The 13284-nt window shown below is 41.2% G+C and overlaps 1 protein-coding gene across 1 annotated transcript in view; it reads left to right on the top strand.

Annotated features, from left to right (window-relative positions):
- The window catches only part of fchsd2 (FCH and double SH3 domains 2), a 96083-nt gene that overhangs the window by 22960 nt on the left and 59839 nt on the right, over positions 1–13284 (top strand). The window contains exons 4-8 of the mRNA XM_080889750.1: positions 9133–9212; positions 9656–9800; positions 9942–10075; positions 12877–12931; positions 13052–13180. Of these exons, the coding sequence (XP_080745876.1) occupies positions 9133–9212; positions 9656–9800; positions 9942–10075; positions 12877–12931; positions 13052–13180 (543 nt within the window). The remainder of the gene's footprint in view (positions 1–9132; positions 9213–9655; positions 9801–9941; positions 10076–12876; positions 12932–13051; positions 13181–13284) is intronic.

Genomic DNA, 13284 nt, shown 5'->3' with positions numbered 1-13284 from the left:
AGTTTGACTAAAGTACTCATTCAGTAACACTTGATGAATAGTTTGATTATAACAGACAATTTTATAAGAAACCTGGCACATTTTGAAGTCCTATTTAAAGGTACTATTAGGTGCGGCATTGAGACTGATTCTCATTGTGAAGGAATAGACATTTTAAGCAAAAGCACCATTCAGATTCACTGGGAATCATTCTTTGATGATCCCACCCTCCCACAACCACTCTCACATAACAGTGGTTAGGTGCAGGAGAGTTTGCATTGGTCCTCATTTTCATTTCTTGTGTTCCACACAGGACTTTTGTTCGACTGTAGTAGTTTTTGGCTCAGCATTTTTCTCCTGTTTACATCACAACACATTTTATCAACATCTGGTAGTCAGCGAGGCTTTCTTCTTCTATTTTTGTACCTTAATTGTGGCCTGCAAACAGCTGATAGGTGCATTACCTCAACTTCTGACAGTAGTAATAATACTGAAACACTCCAGAGCTGCTTTTTTCACACCACTGTCATTTTAAACATGGCTGAGCTGTTTACATACCATGAAATTATTTTCATCCACGAGACATCCACTTTGTAGTCTACTGTTGATTTGTTGGGACACATGAAAAAACCAAAATACAATTCCCAGTAGAAGGCTGAGTCAGCATACTTGTGATACTGAGCGTTAGTTAAGTTGTGTCTAAGAAGAAGCCAAGCAGCGCTTCCAGCCAAGACTGTGAGACTGTCTGATTTCCATTGTATTTGATGTTGCTCTGCATAAGCTCCCATGACATTTACACACGCATCCATACAGTCACTGAGAAATGTTCCCAGCTAAAAAAAAAAAAAAAATCCTCCCGGAGCTCATTAAAAACCATTCTAGTACATAACCCGGCTTGCTCTTAAGCACATATTAACATACAGATACGCCTCCTCGCAGCTGTCCATACAACCAACCCTTGTTTTGCAGCACCAGTATCCTCACCATGCATATACATGGACTGAGGATGGCAGGAGAGAGAAGGAAAAGAGGAAAGTGCTTGTTTGTGTGTGTTAGAGGATGAGTGTCTTTATTTGCATGCGGTTTGAATGATTAAGTGAGCGTTTCCTGTGGTCAACCCCTCCTCCTCCTACTTTCAGACGCTCATTACATCCCTCCCTCTATCTAGCTTTCCCTGTCTCTCACTATTCTCCCTCAGCGCTGTCTTTTTCACCTTAGAAATAGAGGTTGCCTAGCAACAGCCCCCTGACTTAGTAGGACAATAGATTCCCTCCTAATTGTAGGTGTGTGTTTGTGGAGGAATGTCGGAGTGTAGTGTTTCTTTTTTCTTTTTCTTTTTTTATATAAATGTATGATGAATGGCAAATAGATGTTGTTTCAAGATCAAATAAGCAAACAGGACGCCCCCCCACCCCACACACCCACCCCCTTTTTTCCTCTCACAATAGGATTTTACTAGCATGTAAGGTTTGGCTCTCGTCTGTCTCTCTGCCAGACACTCAGGTAGCTGACCCCTGGTGGTGAGTCAGGAAAATAAAGCCAATCAGCCTTCAGTGAGGCAGAGGAATAACGGACATGACCCCTTAACAGAACAGCTAAAGAAAAAAGTTGAGAGCTGGGAGATGTAGGAGGACAACAGAGCGAGAATGAAAGTGAAAATTTAACCTTTGTCCTTTCAATGTGTCAAACCAGACATCCACCCACCCTCTGCGCAGGAGTCAGCCACAATTACCAGCTGTCCATCAAAAGCTCCATGTTTTCTGAGTGTGCGGGTTAGCATGTAAGGGTTAGCTGTTTGTCCCTTATTCTCCCTCCCACGATCAGCATTACTGGAATAGTTTTAGGCTGGGGTCATACTTCACTGTACTGCCCAAAAAAGCATGCCTTCTGTGCTGCTCTGTATCTGCTGTGCTTTACTGTTACTTGTGCTAAATCAGCATTAATGTTATTGGTTATTATTGATTTATGTTGTGTTCTCTGACAAAAATAAAATTAAATTAAAAAGCATACATGAGTTCTTAGGTTCAATTCAGTTTTATTACAGTTTTATACAGCGTCAAATCACAACAACAGTCGCCTCAAGGCACTTTATATTGTAAAATCAAAACCCTACAATAACACAGAGAAAACCCCTAATAATCAGATGACCTCCTATGAGCAAGCACTTTGGCGACAGTGGGAAAGAAAAACTCCCTTTTAACAGGAAGAAACCTGCAGCAGAACCAGATTCAGTGTAAACATCAGATCTGAATATTGTAAATAAACTGAAACTAGTGCTTTTGCATTTTATTTTTTTTACTTTTTTCTTTTTCCTTCTTCACTGTTTCACCTCTATATAGTGCTCTCACACTGTCTTCAAACTGTATGTAACATGATCTCATGCACACATCCATTATACTGTAGCTGTCTTGTTAATCATGCATTTATCTCTAATGTGTCTGATATTAGATATTGTTATACTATTTCATTTGCATTGATTTCAAGGTTAATAGAAGTCTAAGGAAAAAGGAGAGACTGCGATAAAGAAAGTGACAGCTTCTCTTTTATCTCCCTGTTCTCTCACATTCTTACACTGTCCTGTATGGTGCTTCTATTCAATTTAGCCTCCACTCACTGTTCCCTTACTTTACTGTAGCTAGCCCTGCACACACATAAACAAGAAACAGAGAGCTTTGGGGGCAGATGAGTGAAGACTGGATGAGACGAGAGAGGAAATCAAGTATATTGTTCTTGGAAGTAGTTAAGAAAGTGAGGGCGGGCTGAAAAGGCAGAGATGCAAAGACAGGCAGAAATCAGATAGAGACAGAGGGAGAGAAGGCAGCTAGAGAATGGGCAAACGTGAGAGAGACGCAGACAGGAGAAAACAAGTGAGTGGAACAAAGGGAGTAAACACCGGGCAGAAGTATCAAGGTGATTGTGTTTAGCAGGACTGCAGCCAACAGACGAGTAATAAACTAAACAAAGAAATTGTGAAGGGATGAGTGAAGCATAGAAACTGCTAGTCACTTATACAGTGGGGCAAAAAAGTATTTAGTCAGCCACCGATTGTGCAAGTTCCCCCACCTAAAATGATGACAGAGGTCAGTAATTTGCACCAGAGGTACACTTCAACTGTGAGAGACAGAATGTGAAAAAAAATTCCATGAATCCACATGGTAGGATTTGTAAAGAATTTATTCGTAAATCAGGGTGGAAAATAACTATTTGGTCAATAACAAAAATACAACTCAGTACTTTGTAACATAACCTTTGTTGGCAATAACAGAGGTCAAACATTTACTATAGGTCTTTACCAGGTTTGCACACACAGTAGCTGGTATTTTGGCCCATTCCTCCATGCAGATCTTCTCGAGAGCAGTGATGTTTTGGGGCTGTTGCCGAGCAACACGGACTTTCAACTCCCGCCACAGATTTTCTATGGGGTTGAGGTCTGGAGACTGGCTAGGCCACTCCAGGACTTTCAAATGCTTCTTACGGAGCCACTCCTTTGTTGCCCGGGCGGTGTGTTTTGGATCGTTGTCATGTTGGAAGACCCAGCCTCGTTTCATCTTCAAAGTTCTCACTGATGGAAGGAGGTTTTGGCTCAAAATCTCACGATACATGGCCCCATTCATTCTGTCCTTAACACGGATCAGTCGTCCTGTCCCCTTGGCAGAAAAACAGCCCCATAGCATGATGTTTCCACCCCCATGCTTCACAGTAGGTATGGTGTTCTTGGGATGCAACTCAGTATTCTTCTTCCTCCAAACACGACGAGTTGAGTTTATACCAAAAAGTTCTACTTTGGTTTCATCTGACCACATGACATTCTCCCAATCCTCTGCTGTATCATCCATGTGCTCTCTGGCAAACTTCAGACGGGCCTGGACATGCACTGGCTTCAGCAGCAGAACACGTCTGGCACTGCGGGATTTGATTCCCTGCCGTTGTAGTGTGTTACTGATGGTGACCTTTGTTACTTTGGTCCCAGCTCTCTGCAGGTCATTCACCAGGTCCCCCCGTGTGGTTCTGGGATCTTTGCTCACCGTTCTCATGATCATTTTGACCCCACGGGATGAGATCTTGCGTGGAGCCCCAGATCGAGGGAGATTATCAGTGGTCTTGTATGTCTTCCATTTTCTGATGATTGCTCCCACAGTTGATTTTTTCACACCAAGCTGCTTGCCTATTGTAGATTCACTCTTCCCAGTCTGGTGCAGGTCTACAATACTTTTCCTGGTGTCCTTCGAAAGCTCTTTGGTCTTGGCCATGGCGGAGTTTGGAGTCTGACTGTTTGAGGCTGTGGACAGGTGTCTTTTATACAGATGATGGGTTCAAACAGGTGCCATTCATACAGAGATTTTCCTTGTTTGAGGTGACCAAATACTTATTTTCCACCCTAATTTACGAATAAATTCTTTACAAATCCTACCATGTGGATTCATGGATTTTTTTTTCACATTCTGTCTCTCACAGTTGAAGTGTACCTCTGGTGCAAATTACTGACCTCTGTCATCATTTTAAGTGGGGGAACTTGCACAATCGGTGGCTGACTAAATACTTTTTTGCCCCACTGTAGATTATAACTTTAACATATGCTCTTACTGGGTGACATCACTTCCTCTTTCCGCAGTCACTCAAGTGTAATCATGAGTTATTTCTGAGAGTTTAAAGCCCTCCGGACAAATTTTGGGTGCGACCGTTAATACTTTAGATAAAGTACAGTCATCATTCCTACCAGTGAGTAACAGTTGTGTCATCACACTTTGTCCTGTAATCAGTACCTCTTTCACACAGCCACTCTGGACATTGTTGGGAGGGAGAGTGCGGTGGTTCGTGGGGGATTCACGCTATTATGAGTCAGCTAAATATGTCAGAGTATGGGGTGCATGCTACCTGCTAGCATTATTATTAGACAAACATTATAAAAAGCTAGTTTTTGATGCTTGTTTTTGCAGCATATGGAATCATTTTATCATGCTCATTTTACTCTGACTCAGAGCTCATATTCATCTGATTTCCAGACACTCTGCCAAATAAAACTTTAACAATCAGTCATTCACCACAAGAGCTATTGAGTGATAAAGATAATGGGATTGAGGAAGAAAAAAAGACCAGTTATCACCATGATATCATTTTTCTCTAGAGATGAGAGAGAGATGTAGCAGGATGTGCATTGTTTAATAAAATGATTACTAGCCCAAACATATTGAAATATGCTAATTCTTATGTGTTTACATTCAAAACCTCATGTTTTAAGCTGTGATTTACAAACTCATGCGGAGTTTAAACTCAGCAATACTGGTACAGTATTTACTTGGTATCAGATCGATACTAAGTAAATAAAGCACTAGTCTGCAGCTCTAAAAACAGGAGTGTTCTCAAAACACACTTATCAAAAATAATTGATCAGTCCTGCAAGGCTATTGGTGTATTGCCTTACTTCTTGTCAAAGTAACACAGGGACTGTCAAAATTTCAAACAGTTGCAAATAATCTGTCCCTAACAATACAGCCTGTGTGGTAGTTCTGTGTAGTCCACGGCAGGTGATGCATCAGCTGCATTCTGGGTACTGGAAGAGCTGTGTTTGATTTAGGTGCTGGATGAGTAGAGCTTTCATGATACGTATCGCAGGGCGACCTCTCGCTAGCTGTGGCTGTTATTTGCTCTTTTCTCACACTGGCACAAATCGCTGCACCTGAACATCACACGAGCTGGCTGGTTAAATACAGTTTAATGTCCAGTTGGGTGAGTCCTTCACCTTTTCACATGCCCTACATGAGGTAATGACTTTAAAAGTGGTGTGCAAACTCACATGTTTATAATAACAAGTGTAATTACTGGATGTTTAGCGAAGCCTACTAGCTCATATGCCTAAAATACGCAGAACTTAGCCTTTCTCCTTCTTCCTTCAATTTTCCTTTGTTTGTCAACGATTTGTTACTCTCTCTCTAACACACACACACACACACACACACACAGGATATCCTCCAGTCTGGGTACCCTGTTTTGCCACTCTGATCACAAAAACAGGATATATGTGTGTGTGTGTGTGTGTGTGTGTGTGTGTGTGTGTGTGTGTGTGTGTGTGTGTGTGTGTGTGTGTGTGTGTGTGTGTGTGTGTGTGTGAATGTGACATACACACACATAAAGACACACTACTAAAGGGAGCATTTCTACTTCACCAAGACCACATAGGGAGGGCAGAGGAGTTGCTATGGCAACATGCTGTTCAGGTGGTTGTCAGGTGATGACAGCAGAGAAAGGAGGATGGAGGGATGAGATGTCCTGTAGAAAATGAATAGAAGGAAGCTGGAGAGAGTGAGAGAGAGAGAATGAGAAAAAAATGGAAAGGAACAAAGCATACTGCATGAAAATAGAGAGGAAGGGGGGAAGAGAGGCTGTAGCAAGAGCAGTTGGAATAAAAAGATGAGCCAGGAGTAACTGAAGAGCATCCTCCTAATAGGCCAAGAGCACCTTAGGTAAGCTTTCACATATCAGTCAGTCAGTGTCCTTCTCACCATTCAGTCATTGCTCTTACTCTGATAACAGCTCTGTAGGCTGATCTAAGAGGGTCCAAGTTGTGTGCTGGCATAAAAAAAAGGTTTGGAGCAAGGACATGCAGGTGGTCAATGTCTAATAGTGAAATGGCTACTCCTGCAACTTTATGTTTTGGCTTGCTTTCAAAGGCACTCTCACCTTTAAATAAATGGTAAGTTCAGATTTGTTTAAGTGTGAATTTGCCCACAGGTTCATATTGAATGTAAGAATGTCCTGTTCTTACCCAAGTGATGGGTTGTCTTCATTCTGAAGACAGCTGGAGGTCAAAATGTAGTTTAATAGCTTTATTGACGGTTCTATGGCATAACATCCTCTATCTCCTAGCTGTTACAGTGCAGTGCAAAGAATTTCTTCGCTAGAAACAAACCACAGATCAAGTCAGAAATCCGGAGCTCTTTATGTTGTTATGGATGCACATATGGAAAAGAAATACAAAAAAAAAAATTTAGAATCCCATCTGGTAGTACAATGTTTCTCTCCGTTACTTTTCCATATGGGTGGCCTCAGTGTGGAGTGGATTAAGAGCTGCAGTAGCAGAGAGATGTGATACTGTAACAAGAGATGTGGAGTTGTAACAAGAATGAAAAAGGAAGAGAGGTTCAAACGCAGCCTGTCTTCACTGTGCTGGACAGATGGATAATCCTCATGTGAAGTGGGCGTGAATGTTAGTTTGTTGGTATTGGAAAGTTCTGCAGATGAGTGTCTAATCAGACTGTTTGAGCAGTTTAGCGTTCAGAGAGATTTCTTTGAGGCCTCAGGCAGCAGTCGGTGACCACCGGTTGCTATGTGAAAATGAATATTACCTGACCAGCTGTGAAGGGTTCTGGTAATCGTCGGTGTGAAATCAATTGCTAAAGCCTTAACCACGAAGGCCTAGACTGGTAAGTGACTTCCTGGTAACCAGTTGGGGAGTGGCTTCTGGAGGTTGCCGTCACTAGTGTGAAATCTGTTGTAAAAGGGTATATGGTGCTGAACCGAAAACCTAATTGCAATTAGTAGTTAGCAGATTCCCAAGGTTGCCCATAGTTTGCATGAAGGTGTTGACTTATCTGCAAATACTTGTAAACTACTTGCCACAGTGAAACTGTTAAAAGTCCAACACAAACCAGAAATGGAGAATGTTGGCTTCAAAGTAAAAGTGCCATCCAGATCCACTGCAGCCTGTTGGTAAGAGTGAGAAAAAGAGAGCGAGGATGACTGTTCTTGATCTTTATGTGTTCATGACACAAGGTTGCTGATGCCAGTAATCTTGCCCATTTGTTTATTTTGCTTTTGCTGTTTCTTTATCTTTCCTTTATTTGTGCAAAATAAAGGCACAAATAGATAATAAAACTAAACCTGGACTCTCTTTATTAATCTACTCACTGCATGTCATGTACTACAAAACATGCTTAGTTCACTCCAGTTGAGACATTTAGGAGATAATGCTGTTTTTTTTCTTTTTTCTTCATAAAAGAGTTATTCTCCCTTTCTTTATGAGGTTTTTAGACAGTGGATGCCAGGGGTCACTAGGCCACAGTCTCCCCCAGGACACAAGCTTGTGTGTCAGCTGGAGGGAAACAAATATCTGGTCCAGGAAACTAGAGAAAGAACTGTTCTTTGATGGCCTCAGTCACCATCTGTGAAAGGTGAAAAAAAGCAAGATGAGAAAGAGAGATACAGGGTAATTCTGTTGAGTATGTTATAATGAGAGAGACAAAAGTAAAAGAGAGCTCAATAGCATGGTATTAGAAAAAAAGAGCACAGAAGGGATGTGTATATGTGTAAATGCAATTGGGTGTAAGGGGATTGTGGGGGGGCAATAGTTAGATTTAAAAATAGGCCTTTTGAGAATCATAATGTAAGTGATGAAGGGTGAAGCATGGAGAGAGGGAAGTGTTGGTGATTTAGGATAACAAGGAGGAGATTTGTAAAGAGGAATGATATCAGATTTACATGCAGATCTGGAAGCTTGATAAAAAAGATAAAGGGAAGAAGGTGGCTTTGAGGATTGGAGTATTTACCTTGAAACTCAAACTGTCTTGACTGTATTTTAATAGGGATTCTTTTATTAAGGCTACCCATCCCTACGAACGTAAACACAGGGACACGAGGACAGAGCGTTTGTGAGTCACTGTTACTGACACAGTGACCCAGTCTGGAAGATGTAGGTTACCCTTTCTTGTAGCCCTCAGGTTTCTCGGGAACTGACTCGGATTTACTGATACAAAGCCGGTCTATTGTTTTGTGCACTGATACCCAAACTAAACTGTAAAACATCCACTGTACAGAAATAAAAATCCAACCGCCCATCTTCACCATACGTTCCTTTTTCTTGCATAATGATAACAGTGAATGCATTTTCTGTCAAGTTGCAGATTTGAATGTATTTTATTCGCTATGAATTCCAAACATTAGACACTGTTTCTCTCATCTGAATGACTGGGTGCAAGTGAGCTGACTCAGTGCAGTTCACAAACTTGTAATTCATTTTATTCTAACAGTCTGCATGTTTCCTATAACATCAAAAGCATCTTCTCCGGGGATTTGGCAGGGATTCATTAATCAGACAATAGGAGCTAGATGGTCCTTAATTGTTCCCAGCTCCCCATTTTTGTGCTCTTGTGCTTTCAGGCTCTGCAGAAGTTAGCGAGTCAGTACCTAAAGAGAGACTGGCCTGGAATCAACCCTGATGACCAGAGAACAGACTATAGGTAGGTTTGTGTGTGTGCATATGACACAGAAAAATGCACATATTACATAAAATTAGGAGCTGGAAGCTACTTTGTCTTCTTGCATCATCTACAAATTTATTTCAGCTGCAGTGTTCACATGAAGGCTGAAATTATACTGTGCTGGAGTCGTTCAATATTCTAGAAAAAAATCGTCATGGTCTACAGCACAGTTATGAGTCATTATTTACTGTAACAGAGGCACTGAAATAGAAGACTTGAAGTTGGATCTAAGTTATTCTGACAAACAGAAATAATGCATTGCGACACAAATTTTCTCCCCTTGTGGTTCCCTGCTCACAAAGTTTTTTTAAAACCCACATTTTAAAAAACATGTCCAATATCCAAGCAAATGGATATTGGATTAATTAAATAATCCAGCTGCAGAAACTTTCCAGCACTCAGTGCTTTTTCTCTCCTACTAGGAATGTGTATGCAGTGTGGAGGTCCTATTTAGAAGGTACAGTCCAGGTGAGCCAGTCCAGGCTCAATGTATGCGACAATTACAAGAGTCAAGTATCAGAGCCCGCTAAGACTGTTAGACTGTACAAGGAGCAGCAGCTTAAAAAGGTGAGTTGGTCATTTTTTTCCTGAAGCAGTATTTGTGCTCTGTTGCTGCTGCATCTTTCCAATGTGCTTGCTCAGAGTTAACTTCATGTTGTTCTGCTTGTTCTTCAAACATATGCCTGTTGTCTTTTTCCCTTTTCACAGACAATAGATCAGCTGAGCGGCATTCAAGCAGAGCTGCAGGAGTCAGTGAAGGAGTTGGCCAAAGCTAAGAAAAAATACTACGACTGCGAGCAGGTTGCCCACGCTATACGAGAGAAGGCCGACATCGAGGCGAAGTAAGTCTGCCGCAACACTGTGCACGTGTGTGTGTGTAGGGCTTTTCAGGTAGTTGCCAAGTCAGTTTCAGTGAGGGGATCTGGTGTCCCTGTTATGCTGTGGAGGGCACATATTTGCCTGGCACGAGTTGGGTCCACTTGCAAATCAATACAAAGCTGTTCTAATTTTTTTATTGTCTTTGATTTTGAGCGGTGCAGTTACCAGATTTAGATGAAATCGGTTGCAAAGAGGATGCGGCACCAAAAACCTCTTTGGGATTGCTTTGATTGCTTGAGGGTTGTGTTTTGTTTGCATTGAAGACACTGATTTCTCAATTCATCTCATTGATGTGACCAACAGATTTCAACCAACTATTACTTTGATGGTTACCATTCAGTTCAATTCAATTGTATTTATCTAGCACCAAATCACAGCAACAGTTGCCTCAAGGTGCTTTATATTTTAAGGTAAAGACAATTATACAAAGAAAACATTCATACACTATATTGCCAAAAGTATTCACTCCTCTGCCTTCATATGCATATGAATTTGAGTGACATCCCATTCTTAACCCATAGGGTTTAACATGATGTCAGTCAGCCCACCCTTTGCATCTATAACAGCTTCAGTTCTTCTGGGATGGCTTTCCACAAGGATTAAGAGTGGGTTTATGGGAACCTTTGACCAATCTTCCAGAAGCACATTTATGAGGTCAGAAACTGATGTTGGATGAGACGGGCCGGCCCGCAGTCTCCACTCATAATTCATCCTAAAGTTGTTCTGGCGGGTTGAGATGAGGACTCTGTGCAGGCCATTCAAGTTCTTCCACACCAGACTCACTCATCCATGTCTTTATGGACCTTGCTTTGTGCACTGGTGCGCAGTCATGTTGGAACAGGAAGGGTTCATCACTTCATGGCTCAGTTGCTGTCATTTCCAGTCGCTTCCACTTTGTTATAATACCACTAACAGTTTACTGTGGAATATGTAGTAGTGAGGAAATTTCAGTGCTAGGCTTACTGCACAGGTTGTGTCCTATCACGGTACCACTCTGGAATTCACTGAGCTCCTGAGAGCGACTCATTCGTTCACAAATATTAGTAGACGCAGTCTGCATGCCTAGAGGCTTGATATTATACACCTGTGGCAATGGAAGTAACTGGAATACCTGAATCCATTGATTTGGGTGAGCGAGGGAATACTTTTAGCAATATAGCGTAGATTGCGCCACACTTTTTAGCTTTAGTTCATTTCTGTGGAACCTACAGGTGACTGCAGCAAACTGATAGCAACGAAAGACATTGCAAGGTTTTCGGTGTAGCACCTCTTTGAGACCCATTTCACCTATTTACTGCCTGTGGGTCACTGAAGGATGTTTAGGCCTGTGTGAATAAAGCTCAAGAGAGCACTTTACACAACCGTGTATCATAACACCAAAATGAGAGAAGAGTCCTCCTAAATATCAAGTCACACCCAAAGTCTACTGGTGGTAAATCCTGTCTCCCTACACTTGTCTTACTTAGAAACTTTATGTTGGATTTTTCTTTAATTTACCACACTTCTTGGTAAATATATAAAAATGGTGTGACTAAACAGATGGTCTCCATGGTGAGGGAGAATGTAATCAAGAGAGTGAAGCTGGTTAACCTCATAAGGAGAATGTGTGTGTGTGTTTCTGTTTGGAGAGAGATAAAGAAAGGGAAAAACATTGTCATCGAGGATGAAAGAAGCAATCAGTCATAAACATACACAGGTGTTTGAAAGAGAGAGAAAAAATACAGACGAAAAGACATGAAAACAACAACAGAGGAACAGTAAAGAATAGTGTGGAAACATTGACTGACTTTAGTTTTGATGAATCAGCTAACCACATCTAAACGATGTTAATTTGATATTATTAATTAATTTGAAGCATAGCTTCAAGCACTTTTTTCCTGTGACCCTGGTGTCTGTCCTTTACTTTTTTATTACCTTCCAAGCTTAAGAGGCTTTCTGATTGAACAGCCACCTGACCTGTTTCTGCTCTAAGAATTCAAATCTTGAAGCTTTGCAGTCTCACAATTAGTTCCAGAGTTTGATCTGGAGCTGATGAGTGTTGTTTTCCTCCCATCCCTTGGTAGCAGTAGCTATGGTGACATTTTCACTTCATTGAATTCTCAACCCTTGGTTTGCGCTCACATCGATTGGCCAATCTACTCTTTTCTGTTCTCCATCGCTCAGTAGAAAGTAGCAGCGATGGAAATAACTGTATCGCCTGTGTGCCATTATTGGAGAGTATGCACATGCGTGTGTGTTTGAGAGGATAAAAATGGCGAGGCACAAGGAACACACAGGAATAAATTGGTGTGAATGTTATTTTTAACAGCACTTGGGGTGTAAAGTAGGACTTAAGTAGAAGCATTTTACAGGTACTCTCGCGCGGGGAACTGGCAGAGAAAATTACACACTGAAGCATTTGCATCGGCGAGTGTTAGATTTAATCGAAATAAACATGCTTTTTTTAATGTTTTTGCGCTCATGCGCACGGATACACATGCCGGGAGGAGACAGGCTCTCTCTGTCATTGATACAAATGAGTGTCTGGATCAGGCTCACATTCATCACTGTCAAGTCTCGCTCTGCTCAGGCCAGGGTTCGTCTATAAAGTCTGGTCCGAATCAGAGGATGGAGATGTGGTAGAAATCCTTGGATCTTCCCTTCTGTCGTCTTTTACTTGACATGTTAAATTTAAAAATGTGAATACACAAAAAGTTTACAGTGTTTAAAAAAAAATAAAATAAAATTAGATACTTATTATTGTTTTGTTTTTTGTCTTTTTCAGGTCTAAACTGGGTCTTTTTCAGTCAAGAATTAGTTTACAGAAAGCAAGTGTGAAGGTAAGAACCTGAAACATAACAGCGGCTTGTTTAGGCAGGGCTTTCAGATGTATTACTTTGAACAATTATTTAAAAACAAGTAGTAACACTATACACATTTTTTCTGTCTGTTTTTTGAAGTTGAAAGCAAAAAGAAGTGACTGTAACTCAAAGGCGACACAGGCCAGGAATGACTACTTGCTAACGCTAGCTGCTGCCAATGCTCACCACGATCGGTACTACCATACAGATCTGCTGCACTGCATACAGGTAAATATAGAAAGATGAAAGAAAGGAAATGAATGAGGTAAGTGGTGTGAAAGTGAAAACACAAAGCCAACATTAAAGACTCGAGATTTTAATGCTGTTGCAAT

The sequence above is a fragment of the Rhamphochromis sp. 'chilingali' genome (assembly GCF_963969265.1).
Source record: "Rhamphochromis sp. 'chilingali' genome assembly, chromosome: 8".
Classification (NCBI taxonomy): Eukaryota; Metazoa; Chordata; class Actinopteri; order Cichliformes; family Cichlidae; genus Rhamphochromis; species Rhamphochromis sp. 'chilingali'.
Note: the sequence above shows the minus strand (reverse complement) of the source record. Positions and strands in the feature narration are given on the sequence as shown.